The 15,882-nt window shown below is 36.2% G+C and overlaps 1 protein-coding gene and 1 long non-coding RNA gene across 2 annotated transcripts in view; one reads left to right on the top strand and one right to left on the bottom strand.

The window, feature by feature from the left end:
- Window positions 1-7,798, top strand: part of CEP89 (centrosomal protein 89) — a 22,006-nt gene extending 14,208 nt beyond the window's left edge. Inside the window, exons 17-19 of the mRNA XM_031615510.2 lie at window positions 541-630; window positions 3,104-3,273; window positions 4,569-7,798. Coding sequence (XP_031471370.2) covers window positions 541-630; window positions 3,104-3,273; window positions 4,569-4,800 — 492 coding nt within the window. The 3' untranslated portion in view covers window positions 4,801-7,798. The remainder of the gene's footprint in view (window positions 1-540; window positions 631-3,103; window positions 3,274-4,568) is intronic.
- LOC149916148 (uncharacterized) lies at window positions 3,154-15,882 on the bottom strand. Its single transcript, XR_016470554.1, has 5 exons — window positions 15,794-15,882; window positions 7,787-12,947; window positions 4,304-4,412; window positions 3,887-4,010; window positions 3,154-3,226 (listed from the first exon to the last, which is right to left on the bottom strand). It is a non-coding gene; the product is annotated as an uncharacterized LOC149916148 (long non-coding RNA).

Below are 15,882 nucleotides of genomic sequence, written 5' to 3'. Positions count from 1 at the left end.
ATTTTACATACTGGCTTCAAATGCTGAAACGGCATATATTAAAGAATAACATGAAACCATAAATACTTTGTATGAATTTCTGATTCAGATGGTCCTTAGTGATATGTATGGACCTTCTACTTTGGATGCAAATACACATTAATGCTTCTTTTTTGTCAGCGGTTATTTTGACAAACTTGTGGAGAGTTTTGGAACAACTTCTATTTAGTCTATTTTCTTGACTTGTCTATTAGCTAGCATTTTATTACAGATGCATTGTTTTATTTACAAGATCTCAGGAATGGTCCACACTCTGAGTGAAAAAACATCTGCCTAACATCTAACCTAAATCTTCTTTTAGTTTAAAGCCATTCCTCCTTGTCCTATTACTATTAGATTGTGTAAGAAGTTGGTCACCCTCTCGTTGTTAATCTTCTTTCATGTACTGGTTCTTAGTTCTTAACACTCAAAACAGGATAGCTTTGTCTTCCTCAACCTATGTATTTTGTTGCCTTAAGTAATGATTATATTTCGTTATATCTACACTATTTTTCCCAAAAGGCCAAGTGCTTGGAAAACGAGAACCATGGAGTTCTAAACAAAATAGTAGAAGGCAGTCTACGCTTAGGAAGGTTGGAAGAAAAAGTGAAGGTAAAGAATTTCTAACCTGAACATTCTGTAGCAACTCTGTGTCAGTGCTGTTATGAAAGATGCTGATTTTGAGTTTTTAAAAAAAATGAAATGACAGTCATCATTCATCACAAGTAAGTTGTTACATTGTACTTGAATACTGCATGTGTCAGCTAGGTCACTGAATGAACACCATTAACAAGTCTGACTATGGAGCAGAGCATTTAATGTTAACTCCTTTTCCCTTTATAATCAGAAAAGATGCAGCTCAATTGTACAGGTTTTGCATCTCTTTTTCTAAATTATCATATACAACATGAACTATTGTGCAATGACACTTTTGGGTTTTTTTTTTTAAGTAGGTCATGTTTTTTTTTTTTTTAACAATGGTTTTATTCAACAGTTGTTTTAAATAGACTCCAAATATCTATTCTATTCACAGTTACTAAGACGGTGGTCTAAAACTGTTTGTTACTTCAGGAAGAGAAGTAACAGGAGATGTGTACTATAATATAAATGGCTCTCACATGACTCAGTATGCAAAGCGTAACAGAATTAGACTGCCAAGAATGTACCTTCTCAGAACTTCTTTGCTGGAGTGTAGGTTATATCCCCTTCAGTACCAGCTGCTACATCCAACATTAGCGCTCATCTTCACTGCTTGCTATATACCTGTGATGCTGTGATCACAGGCAGCCTAGCCTTTAAATACTAGAGAAAATATCACCACTTCCAGCTGTGTTATCCCCTCTTCCTGCAATTTGTTATCTCCATACACTACTGCCTGCTTTACTTGAGAGAAAATTAACGAGACAGTTCTGAACAATGCAGGACCTCTGTGAGTGCCTGCAGTTGCAGATGTCAGCATGCCCAGCACCACACCAACTTGGTCTGGCTCCCTCAAAATGATGGGTCCAGGTTGGGCCTCTTTAGCCATCCTGCTGAAGTACTACTGAGGCAACTTACGCATTTCAAATCAACTTAGTTATAAGCAATTCTAGAACAATGTATCCTTCACACCTAGCATCATGTTTTAATCATGGCCAAAAAGTACTGAATTTTTGCCTTTTGCACATATGGCACAAATTCAATTGGCAAATAAAAAACAGGCAAGTAGAGCTGACAAATGCAGCCTATGGGTTACGTATCAGATACAGCTTTGAACCATCTCAAGCAAAATAAATCTGAAAGAACAGATTTACCTTTATCCTCACATTCTATCTAATGTGCAATCATATCATTCTGTATTTTGTAGATCTCTCTTGGGAATCTTGTAAGTTAAATATTTTTCTCCACATAAGGGATACTCAGACTTTTTTTTGCTCTGATTCAGACGAAAATTTAGTGGCTAAAGCCTATGATAAAACTTCATATTAGGAAGACAAAAATAGGAACATTTTCAAGGCTTCAAAAAATATTTTGCAGTTTTACTGAAGGAGGTGCTTCCACCCCCAAAATCTGGTCTTAGAGACAATGTCAAACTTTACATTCTGTAGATATACTACCACTTTAAAGCACTGTGGTTGCAACCACAAGAAAAAAAGCTGATATTGGAAAACATTTATTTTTATCAAGAGAAAAGTAACATAGAAATATGTAAAAATACACAGCATGCCATATTTTTCAGTTCCTCATACAGGTATGCAACTGATTGGAAAAGTTATTTCTAAAAGCAAAATCACTTTACAGAAAAAGTATTTGTCTTTATTTTGAGATTAGACCCATATATTTGGTTATTACTGCTAATGTGCATGAAATGACTTGTGCCCTCAGTAAACCAAACAAACTAGTTTGCAAAACAGCAATGTTGTTTTCAATCATTAAGGCACTCTGTCCTACCTCCTGGTATTATGATTAGAGAACAACACACACTATTTCATAGAATACATTGATAAATATAATTGCTGGACAAGTGGTAAGAACCACATAGTTTCCAGCAGACTGATCTAGTGGCAGGCAGGGTGTAATTAAATGATCTTTAAGGTTCCTTCCAACCCAAACCATTCTATAATTTTGAGTTCTGTGAAGTATAGCTCTGCACAAATGTAGTTTTTTTGTGTCTGATTCTTTTCACTCAGAATCATAGAATCACAAGAATCTAGTCTAACTGTCCTCCCCCTACCACTGCTACCACAAGCCACTAGACCATATCTTATAGCTCCTCATCCAAACATCTCTTGAACACTGCCAGGGACAGCAACTCCCTGGGCAGCCATTCCAGTGCCTGATCACTCTCTGAGAAAGCTTTTCCATACTGTATGGTATTCAGAGGACACACACTGGTTTTATATGCGTAACAAAGTACAAGCGTAATGCCATAACAAATAGGTTAAAAAAAAAACAACAAAAAATGTAATGCAACATACCTGATGGGTTTATGAAAAGCATCACTGATGAAAAGATCCAACTGCAAATTGATCTCTCAACTTCCTTTTGTTGGTAATAAATTGCTCTTATCTCTCCTATCGTAACATTTTTCCTGTTAACTCTACAGCTCTACAAAAAGAGAGCAGCTGGGAAACTTGGAGATATCAGTCTCAAATTGACTGAGCAGGAGAAAGATTTTGCTGGGAAGACTGCTCAGTACCAGCAAGAAATGAAGCATCTCCAGCGTCTGCTGCAAGACAAACAGGAAACCCTTGATGAAGTACTGCAGCAAAAAAAGTAAGTCAGAGGCAGAAACAATCTAAATAGATCTGACAGGGAAATGAGGTGGGACCAGTCAACTGCACACAGCAGCAAGCTTCTTTTCCATCAGATACCCCATATGGTGTATTATTTTTGTCAGTCTTATTTAACCATACTGAAAATGCTGAAATGCTCTTAATTCCATCCTTCCCAGCTGCAATACTTTTTAAAGGAGGAATTTAATTTTTTTTTAATATCAAGAAAGAATCTGTACGTATGAAAAATAGCAATCTGAGCCTAGTTTCTGATGAGTTAGGGGTCTGCAAATCATCAAGATGCATTAATTATGTAACAGCATCTTCTACTAAAGGCTGAACACTTACCCATCCCCCCCTCCACAGCAGCTTTCACGCTGGCAGAAAAATCTATCTAATGAGTACACACATCAGGTTTCTTTTTGAATCTACCTCACTGTTTTGTTAACAAGTGACAGATTTGCAGAATGAAAAGAAAAATAACTAACTATGAACAGCAGTCAGGCTTCACTATAAAATACTTTACTTTTTTCTTAAAGCAAAAAATGCAGAAACAAAAACCTACCGTTGCGCAACTACAGTTATGTTATAACTGCTGCTTCTTAGATGCTTACCTGAAAAAACAGCTTAACTGTCAAAACTGTGTATTATGCCCCACTGAAGTCTTATGACTGTAGTACACTGTGTGCAAAGTCAGCATCCACAATATGCTTCTTTGACAATAACATGCTTTGACAGCTTAAAAGTGAAATCAGCAAGCATTTCAGATTCTGCATGTCAGATTTGTTCAGAAGTTAATTTCCCAAGAAAAGCTCAGACACACCACTCCCTCTCTGAATGTATCTTTCCATACACCACCACCACACAAACCCAGAAGTTGATACCATTTCTGTTTGGCCTCCACAAAGAGAGGCATTAGCTGAGCACAGAACTGAACTGACCTGTTGCTTGATCAGACTTGTTTAGTTTATAGACAAGATACAAAAATTATATCTGGCAGAAAAGGGTGTGCATGAGTTACAGAAACATACCTGCTAGAGGAAGCAGAACTGCAGTCACAACAGCCTGATTCAAAGGCAGTCAGTCTCACAAATGTTTTTTGTGTTGAATTAACCTCAGTCCTCTCTGATGTTACATTTACTAGGATTTTAAAAACAAAATAGGACTTAATTTCAAATCAGAACATTTCAAACATCTAAATTTATGCATTGTATAATTTGCTTATGTGCATAGCAAACTTGCATACTGCTGAAAAGTGGTTTTAAGATTAAGATTTATGTTCATTTTTTCTTCTAGAAAAGTAGAAGGTGAACTTGAAGTCATTTGGGAATCCACATCCAAAGAAAACAGGAGAATGAGACAACTCTTACATAAATCTTTGGGAAATAACAATATGTGGAATACTGTTACAGGTCATGAGTCATACTTGGATGAAATCTCTCAGAAGGATCTTCTTTATGGACATGATTTTAGCTATTGTGATGTGAAACAATCACCTACTAAAAATGAAACTCAACAACAATCTTAGCAATAAGAATAAAGATAGCTTATGCATTTTTATCACCAAAGATGGGACTATTACGGAAAGAACTCTGTGCTTGAATTTGACAACACTGAACAATAGAACAGTTACCTTCTTTAAAATTAATTTATTTTTTAGAATCATTAATATGACAACAGCATGTTCTCTAGCTATAGTAATTATGAATATATGTCTACACATTTATTTTTTTATTTTTTGAAGAAAAAACTGTTCCTTACTCAGGCAAAACGTGGGACAATTCCAAATTAAAATAAAACAAGTATACAGTTAAAGAGAAAAAACAAAGCTGCTGATGAGCTTGGAGTTGTAACACAGGCAAAGCACGTTCCTGGCTTTACATTAACTGAACAGCAAAAAAGAAAGCCTCTGTGTGGTAAATAACGTCTCATTATACATCTTAATTAAAAGGTCTAATTTCAGGCAATTCCTTCAATATCACCAAATAAACCATAGATTAAATACAACCAAAACTGAAGGAAAAAACCAAACAATTTTGGTGTCTGTTCTCTGATCTTAACATCCTGATTTGCAAGGATGTTCTTATATTGGATTGCCTGCCAAAGATCTTGTTCTTTCAAGGACAGAAATATTTAACTGCAGAGCAGATAGGGACACAAACAGCTTTATGGTGTGTGAAAGCACAGCTGTCCACAAAGCAGAATTATAGGAATCCAGCCATCAACACATTTCCTCCCAGTTTCACCAAGGTTGATGAGATGCTGACAGAGGATGCAGTCCTCCTCCTGACTGAGCGGTCTGAATCGCACTTGGATTCAGCTGCTTCGCAGGAAGTCACACTGACTTCTTCCAAAGCATTTTCTGTAGCAGTGCCAGTCCTTCAATTAGAATGATGTGTATTCATCTTCATTTTCCTAAGAATTGCTTTTTCACATATTGCACATCAATATGAAAGTATTTCAGTATTAAGTCTCATTATATATTAGTTCAATTTAGGAATTCATACTTATTTTTTGGGATCAGCTTTTTGTTTGTTGCTTCATATCCAGAATAAAAACCCAAATGGAACATTTTAACACTGTACTGAAATCTGTAACTATAGAAGCTGTATAAAACTAGAAATGTTTAATCATCACATTGACTTTGATAAAGGTAACAAAAAAACCATAAAAAAGTTAAATACTAAAAAGAATGTACACTGTTACTGTAAGGGACCAGAAAATTTCCTGCTTTCTTGAAACATTTTCTTTCATAGTAAAAGTAAAACCATGAGGAATTGGTACTGGGAATTTATCACTATTTAAAAAAAAGTCTTTAAAAGTTGGAAGAATTTTTAATTTGTAAAACACGCTCCCTATACAAACACAACATCGAGGTCAACTGCTTGTAAATATCACCCAAGGTGGATGAACTCTGAATGTGAACACCAAACATTGTTAAGAAGCTTTAAGCAGTTTTACAACTTCTTATTACGAATCAAATAAAATGCAGTTACATGGTATTTGAAAATTGGTGTCATAAAAGTGAGAGGTTATTTAGTGATAAAAGTTCACGCACATTGGATTGTCAAAGCTTTCCAAATACAGTCCCTCTCATCACTGCTTAATCCATTTATCATGCAATACAGTAGTGTCACTAGGGCGTTATCTGCTATCAGCTGAGGTAGCACCCAGACAGGTTTATACCCAGCTGATCTGGCAAAAGTTTCGGTAATACTTAAGAATGGTGATTGAAGTTGCCCAAAATAAACTTCATTTTTTTAGTTACCAAGACACTGTACAGTTTTTGTTAATATATTTGCATGTGTTCAATAAAATTGCTTTTTTCCCCTACCTCTGGAAAATAAAGGTCCTTCAGTCTGTCTTTAGGTTAACCTATCTATAAACACAGTTGCTAAGTTACATTTTATTGCAACTTGGATTAGGTACATAAACCCATCTAGAACAAGAAAAAAAATGCAATATAAAAAACTGAATAATAAGTAGGACAGACTGAACTTTACTGTTCCAGTACAAGGTCTTTTTATTTCACATGTTTTCATTATGTGGAACACACTTTTTTTCCATACGTTGCCACAGAACACAGGCATTTATCCAGCAGAAGCCTTGATTCAACCCCAGTCACTAAAAGAAGTAACAGTATACTTTGGTTCTATTTGAAATCAGAAAGATGGGTTAGGTAGGAATTAAGTTATCACATGGAGAACTGAAAACTTTTGTTTCTTTATCAAATACATGCTATCATAGAAACACAAGATCCATCCTTTTGAAGTTATTAGAAAAGATTCCTCTTCATTTTTCATTAATTCCCATAACAATGCACTATAACAACATTTTTACACCACGATAAAATAACCATGGAGTTAGGCACTACTGCTGAGAAGCATACACTGTAACATACTTGACATTTTAGTCAAGTGAATGATGAAATACAGTGCTTCTGAAACTTATTTTAATTTAGGAAAGGAGCATGAAAACCAACCGATTATAAATAAAGCACTGGCAGGCAGATGAGTAAAGAGACAAATGCATCTCACAGTGGTGTGGAATAATAGTAAGAATGCAGGATCAGCAGTTCTGAGAAGTGGCAACCAGGAACTTCACGTAATGACTGTACAACATCATATTACACTCTATTTCAACTGTCAGATGTGACTAGCTTCCTTACTGCTTTACTTTTACAGCCACATTAAAAACTCAGTTAAAAAACACTGTGTAGAAGAACCCAGTATTAGTATTTGAAAGATATGACAAAGACGTTTATCTTAGCAAAAGGAATATTCCTCTTGGCCAAAGTCTAGTAGTCTAGTTGTTTCCATCTCTCACTTCTGAAGCAAAGCTGCAATTGTCATTGCTGTGGCACCACCATAGCATCAGTTGTGGCAGTTAAAAAAGATACTTATGCAGTCCATCACTGCCAGGAATGGGTACTTGGCCTTATTAACTTGTAAATGATCACATGGAGTTCACTCTTCCTAAAGCATGCACACATTCTTAAACACTGTTTTCCTTACCTAATTAATTTATTTGAAACTGTATGGAAATCAGGTCTCTGCAACCCCTGGGGACCGCGAAGAGGTACTGCCAGAATGTTCTCTTGTAAAGATGATAGTTAAAGCTGTGTCAGACTGGTAATCCTGATAACTGCTACCTTGTGCTTAAAGTGACTGTGACTCTTATCTTCTTCTGTTGTAGTAGTCAACAGGAAGATAGGAAAGAGAGATGCTATGTAAGTGAGAAGCAAACAGGACAAGTTAGGATAAGACTTGAACAAGGACCAATAAAAAGTAACTGCCTGCTATTCTTCTCTTCAAAGTAGTATCAACATTATATTAAGAGGAGATATTTGTGGTCTAAACATTGAAGGTGAAAAGAAGGGTACCACTTTCAAAATAAGCACAGGTCTGTTCTTTTCATCTTCAATGTTAAGTTGTATCAACAGAACAGGTGGTCCACGTTCACCTTGCTTCAGCAGAGTATGTGGTTAAACAAAAACCCAACACTTTAATGAAAATAAATTATGTAAAAGAATAAAACCTGAACAGTTTAGCAACTTGTAATTCTCTACGCATTACAAGTTTAAAGATATTACCTCTCACTGTATTAGACGTGATTGCAGAGCTGTCCCAACTAACTAATAGAATCTGCTTATCTCACCTTTTCTCCTCTGAGTGAGAGTTTTTCCCCACTATAATTTTTTTTTTAAACTTCCTAATATTATCCAGTAGTATAGATTGACCAGTTTAATTGTTTCTCCCTCTGCTACTATGAACAAAGAAGCAACTGTGTTAAATCACAAAGAAGCTTCTGATCATCTGACAACAGTTACTGTCCATTCCTCTTTGGAAGGAGCATTAGGGAAATACAAAGCTTCAGATCTTTAACTAGCATACAAAAACTAAGGAATAAACAAAACTTGTAATCATTCTTCACTTTTCTGTTAACATCAAGGATAGAAATAATTACTTCAGTAACCTTTGAACCACGCTAAACTAAGTAATGGGATGAAGTTCATGAAAGAAAGCAGCATTGGGAAAAAGTGTGGAAGGCAAAATCTTCTGAACTGTGAAACAACTTCTTACCCTCAATATCTTGACACTAGTGAAAACTGAACTTCTCCAGCTTGTCTGATTTGCATGGAAATCACTTTGTACGTACCAAAGCACGTGCTGTGAATCCTGCTCAGTGTTTAGATATATGCTCTTTAAGAAGACAGAACAGAACAGGAAAGAAACCAGAAAACATCCACTTTGAGATTTTTAATAACCAAGCAACCATGAACACTGCTCATGATTCAAACAGTTATGAAGCTTTTTCTGGAATGGCACATTTGGTTCAGATTCTTGCCCATGCTGGGAGTAGTTTTAATACCACAAAACAAGTCTAGAAACATGGGAAAATATCCTTGGAAAGAAAACATGTATTAATGTTTCCTGCTTCAGTTTTAAGTGCAAGAAATCTATTCCTATACATCATGAAACTGAGAAAGGATTATTACTTTCCTTTCTGAATGAAATTTTATTAACCATCCATTCAGTGTACTCTTTAACCTAATGAGCATCAATTTAAGACTTTGATGACAAGCATTCCAGAACAAGCATCATTCCTGCTGACAGAGTCAGGACAAACCCTGACCAAAAAACCCTTTTCCTGGCCTGACAGTGAGTCACTGCTTCTTTCTTCCTACATTTTTCACCAATTAGTTTTCATCTGCTCTGTTACAGTTTTAAATATACTTTCTAGACTTTGCCACTCCGACATGTAGGTGAGAAAATCATGAGATCAATAAAAGCCTGATAAAATTGATATTCTTCCTCATCCATTTGGCTAATTATTTTTAGAAATAAAGCCAAATTTAGCTTGACTGATAAATGCATACTTACTGCAGCTCATTCCTTCAAAAGTGCAGGGCCATGGCTGCTAATGCTAGGCACTACAGTAATACAAAGTACTCTTTCCTATTTGCATAAGAACACAGTTTTCATCCATCTTTGAAGTGCTGAAGAATCAACTATCCTGTTCTGAGAAAATAACCTTTTAATTAGAATCAGACAACCAAGTGTGAATGCACTGAAATTTTGTATCACTGAGTAAATCAGTTTGTCTGTACTCGAGCATAAATCTTTTTAGTTAGTGATTTGTCTTTGCATTGTCTAGCAGTTTTTTTTAACACATTGTATATGTGTTACAATACACATATACTAATGATACAGAAAAAATTGTTGTATTGCACTACAAAAGCTTTACCCATGACAATTTATTTTTGTATACACTGACATTAGCTACTATTTTACCCCAACCAGTGCTTGACAGAGCATACTGAGTTTAAATGCTCTCCTTTTTACAGCCTGCTGACTGTAAAAGGATCTAATTAAGCACTGCTACAACTTCCTTTCACAAAATAAAATGAAAACAGGGGAAAGTACTTCAAGTCTTATCAAGAAACAGAAAACAATTCAGAATTTGTACTCCTGTGGTCATATTTCATCACTTCATTTACAGATCATATTCTGTTCATAACAACTAAGCATACTTGATTTTAACTTGAAATGTAAACACAACCATCACCTTTCTAAGAATAAAAAACTCTGAAGAGTCTAGAGTAAACACAGTAACACAGATACATCTTCAAAATACTAATAAAATAAGGTTTTCAGAGGTGAGCTGCACAGATACTGGAAAGATTCTACTACTCAGATTGGCTAAGAAAAGTGTGCCTGATAATGTCCTATGCTTTGCTGGTGACTCATTCTCTACTTTATAGCCTATGATAATAACGTTATCTATATAAGCTGATTTCAGATTCCCTTACGCTTATCATTAAGTTGAGGTGAAACAGCACACACAGGTTTTTCAATTTTTCTTTTGTAATGATTATCAGAAAGCATGCAATAAATTATGTACAGATCAAATTATTTCCGAAAATAACTGCATATTCAGAAGACAGTTAGACCCAGCTGCTGACCTTCTTCCTTCATCCACTTTTTAATATAGGAGCTGCACCTTCCGAGCTTGAACACTGGCCTTCAACAACTCAGAAGAGAGAAGCTTCTAACATTCTTAAGCCATGAAAAATTCACACAATTATACAGGCAAATAGAATCAGGTGTCCAAAGTGTTTCTTCATTGGGAGTACAAATCCCAGTTCTGACATTTATAATAGCTCTCTGCACTCATTTTGCAAATATAATGGAAATAGATAATAAATTTACACTGACAATCAGCTAGAATACAGAAGAGAAGATGCATTTTGAGGACTTCTATCTTTAAAAATGTAGTTTCTCAGTGACACCTCTAGAGGTTTTTTCTTGTACTGAATTTCAACACATCTATACTCACTCTCTAAAGATATACTGTAGCGTATTTTCAAGTTGTTTTACATACCAAATATTTGGTTTTGATAAATTTAAACTCAGATTCAAGTGCTGTAAATGTTAAAAAAAAAAAGAACAAAACTTGGTTCCTAGACAGAACATACAGCATTTCTGACTTATTTGTAGGGGTTAAGATACAGCCTAAATTTCGGCACAGAAAGGAAATGATTATTAGAGAAAACTTTAAGTTATGATTTTGAAACTAATGAAGAATCCTCATGTCAATAAAAGACACCTACATACTGAGTAGGAAAAAAACCTCTAAATTATTTAAATAATTATTGAATCAGCAGACTTCTTGTGGCCTATCTTCAGTTATACCTGCTCTGAAAGATGTTGTTTACCTCCCTGTGGGAGGGGGAAAAAAAAGGAAGAAAAATACAACAGATCTGGAAGATGTTTTTATCCACTCCATTGTAGTGATTTGTCTAAATAACTACTGAGGTAGATCTACCACCATTAGCAAACCTGAAGACTTTTCCAACAGCCTTATTCCTTTCCCTACTTTGTCATAGGGGCCCAAATATACTGTAAGCAAAAACAAAGAAGGGGGAAAATATTATTTAAAATATATATATATATACTATGAGCAATAAAAACAACACACTCATCTAATCTTTCCTATTTACATAATGGTATGACAGTCAATGGGCAGCTAAAGTCCAATAAGCCACTCTCACTCCTCCAGCTCAACAAATAGAGCAAGAAAAGATAAAAAAAAACACTGACAGGCTGAAATAAGGTGGAGTTTTATGAAAAGGGAAAAAATGCAAAGGCCGCATATGGAAGCAAACAGAAGCAAACGTTATTCTCTGCTTCCCATCAGCAAGCAATGTTTTGCCGATGTTTAGCTACTTCTTAGGAAGCAAGGCCTCAAAAAAAGCACAGCAGTTTCTCAGGAAGACAAATATCTGGCTAACAAGAGGACTACCCAGTTGTTATTGCTGAATAGAATGCCAAACAAGTATTGGATATCCCTCTGTTTTGGTTGGTTGTCCTGGCTGTGTCCTCAGTGCATCTCCTGCCCACTCCAACCTCCATGTTGCACTGCTCAGCACTAGTCAAACACTGCTGTGACATCAAAACTGTTCTAGCTGTAAGTCAAAGCATAGCAATGTATGGTCAGCCAGTACAACAGACTGCCACAAGACGCGAGGAACTTGTAACCATGAGCATGACCTGCTTGACACAACTATTCAGAAAGGCTGTTTTCTTACATTCCACTCAAAACATACCTGGAATTTCTCAGAAGAAAAACGAAATGCACTTAAGATCAACAGAAGTGAGATAACTTCTTAGAGCACATCTGTTAACAGCAGGAGTCGAAGAAGAGCAAGTGCAAGTAAACACACTATTCCTCTGATAAAAATAAAGTAACCTGTTAGGCAGCAAGGTTAGAATGGAAAGTATCTACTCTGAGATAGCACTAAGCTATAAGTAAAAACTCCAGGTTAGAACAGTTATTACCATCTGTTTAAGAACTGCCAGTCCAAAGAAGAATACGTGCATTACTGCAAGCAATAAATACCAATCCAACAAACATTAACCTTTATTATTAGTGATAATGGTAATAAAAGCTAAATGTATATGCTGTTTTCTTGCTGTTTCCTGAATTAAAGTTGAAAATTACTTTTTATGATATAATTAGTCAACAGTATTTGAAAAGGTTCAAACTACACTGACAGCACTAGCCCACAGAGCGCTTCATTCTGAAGTCCCTTAAAATTTGAGTGCCTTGATCTCTTCATATACAGTTGAGAGGGAAGGAGTCTTCTCCCATGGCTGTAGAATGTAATTCCTCCTGTCCATGAAGGAAAAAAAAAACAAGAGTATGATTCTTGAACTCAGTGTTATGTTTTGTTGTTGTTGTTTAATTTTAAATGGTTCAGAAAAAGACTGCTGATAAAAGTCCAAGTCCTTTAACAGCTCTATACCATCTGAAGATTAACCCTTAAAATAAAAATAAATAACAAATGAATATACTTCTCTATTTTTATAAGGAAACAGGCTAACTGAAATCAAGCCACTCAGAGATTTAACACGTCCATTCAACAAATGAGAACTTTCCAAATGCACATTCAATACTGACTCTATAAATTGATTCCTCAGTGAAAAATTAACAGATATTCAGTGTTGCCTTTACCGTATCTGAACAAAGGATGAGTGTGATGCAGAAAAAGATCTGAGAACATCATGAGGGATACAGAACATCTACCTGCATTTAAAATTCAAAGGTTACTCACTAAATACACTGCAGAACACAGAAATACATTATATTCAAAGCTAGGTATATACAATTGATAGATGTAGAAACATCAGTATATCACAATTACTAAAACAAATTGTTAAGTCTTTATAAAAGATGCAGAAAAAGGAGTAAATTCTTGATGCCTGACTTTTCATCTGCTTAAAGTAACATTCTGACTTCAATAGTCTTTATTCTCTGTTGGTAAAACAAAAACAGCACACAACTCTGCTGTTCAGATGGGACCTTTTAAACAAGTTGGTTACAACGAGAAAGCTTTTCTTGAAGTTTAACCCCGCTTTTAATTCTTTCCAAAATAAAGAGGAGAAAGTAAAATAGTGCAAAAATGCAGCTACAGCTTTGATTTCAGTGCTGATATTATTTTGCAATCTCATCCTCATCAGTGAACTAGATGAAGGGACAGAGTACACCCTCAGCAAGTTTGCTGATAATGTGAAGCTGTGAGGAGTGGCTGACATACCAGAAGGCTCCGTTGGCATTCAGTGTGACCTGGACAGGCTGGACAGCTGGGCAGAGGATCCCGCTGAGGTTCATCAACAGCGAGTGCAGCACCCTACACCTAGGGAGGAATAACTGTGCAACAGTGCAGTTTAGGATCTGAGCTGTTGGAGAGGAGCTCTGCAGAGAAGGGCCTGGATGCCCTGGTGCACAACAGTTTGGCCAGGAGCCAGCAGTGTGCCCTTGGGGCCAAGAAGGCTAGTGGTATCCTGGGGTGCATTCAAAAAAGCATGGCTAGCAAGGTGACAGAGGGAATCCTCCCCTTCTGCTCCATCCTGGTGAGGCCACATCTAGAGTACAGAGTCCAGTTCTGGGCTCCTCTGTTTAAGAAAGGCACGGAACTTCTATAGAGAGCCCAGCAAAAGGCCACAAAGATGACTGGGGCCTGAAGCAACTCCTTTATAAGGGAAGGCTGAAAGACCTGAGCGCGTTCAGCATAGAGAAGATCAAGAGGTGATCTTCTTAATGCTTACAAATATTTAAAAGACAGTAGTCAAGTGGATGGGGCCCAGGTTCTTTTCAGCTGTGCCTAGCCACAAGACAAGGGGCAATGGGAACAAACCAGAACACACTTCCATACAAACATGAGGGAAAATCTCTTCACTTTGAGGGTTACACAGTACTGGAAGGCTGCCCAGAGAGACTGTGGAATCTCCTTCTCTGGAGATATTAAAAAATGCACTGGGACTCTTTCCTGTGCAACCTCCTCTAGGGAACTTGCTTTAGCAGATGGGTTGGACTCAATGATCTCCAGAGCTTCCTTCCAACCCCTATGATCCTGTGATTCAGTCTCAGAGAAAAATGGATGTGACACAGTCTGGCTCTACCATAACAAAACATGGTAGACAAACCAATATAAAGTCTCACATTTTCTTCAGAGTCTATTTTTTAATGTTTATATTTATTAATATTTATATTAACGTTACAAAAGCCAGGAATTCCTGTTGATCAAGACTGCATGCTTAAACAGAATAGTAAAAGTTAAAAAAAAAAAAAGGCCATCAACGTGCCAATATACAGTTGGGACAGAATGGTAAAGTTTGCTTCTCTCATTCCATGTCATGAATAGTCTTTGTGTTAGCAACATACAGACTACCTCAACTCTTCACTAGTTTTGATATTTAGGTCCAACAACATGAACTTATTTCCAATCCTGTATTATTATTGTTCTTGAAGCATTACCATAACAATAAGTCTTAAAATGTATTAATCACATTGAAATTCGTTAGTTTTAGAAATAAAAAAAAGTTGGTTGACATTTGACTTAATTAGGACTTACAGCTTGCATTACCAAAAATGATGTGAAACATACTTTTTTGCTAATACTTTTGGGATGACAAACACGAATGAAGCTATCTTGTTTCAGCACCCAGTACTAGCAATGTTTTTCTGGACATATAGTTGTACAGAAATTGAGACAGGTTTTCTTCCCCTAAAGCAAGATTTTAAAATATCTACAAAAATGAAAAACTGAAAGTGCAGATGAAAGGAACACAAGCTGCGCGCTCAGCTGTCTTCAGGTTAATGAAAAACAAATGAGAGATTTCTGCTCACACTTCTCCATCTCCTCAAGATGAAACAAGCTGTTTTTATGGGATGCACTTAACATCTGGACTGATGCTTTTCAACACATCCACTCTACAACAATTACTTCAAGTTTACCTTCCCACAGTTTCTAAAGCAGAAATATCATGACATGAAATTAAAATGCACCCAAATTATGATTTCTTCTTACTACATAATAAAATACTTAGGTACTGGACAAACATTCTTAACAAATGGAAAAAAAAACTTTTTGTTTTAAAGATAAACTAATTGGACTATTGGTTTACCTGTGGTTCCCATCTCAAAGCTTCTTGGCTGAGAACAGGTTTAATGATTACCTTTTATAACCTCTGTACTTAAGCTGCTGCTGCTTCTGCGTATTCTGGTTTCGGACATGGACCTGTGTTGCTCTCTAACTGGCTGGTAA

The sequence above is a fragment of the Phasianus colchicus genome, chromosome 13 (assembly GCF_987193195.1).
Source record: "Phasianus colchicus chromosome 13, bPhaCol1.hap1.1, whole genome shotgun sequence".
Taxonomy (NCBI): Eukaryota; Metazoa; Chordata; class Aves; order Galliformes; family Phasianidae; genus Phasianus; species Phasianus colchicus.
The sequence above is the reverse complement of the archived record's forward strand: the minus strand, read 5'-3'. Positions and strand labels throughout refer to the sequence as shown.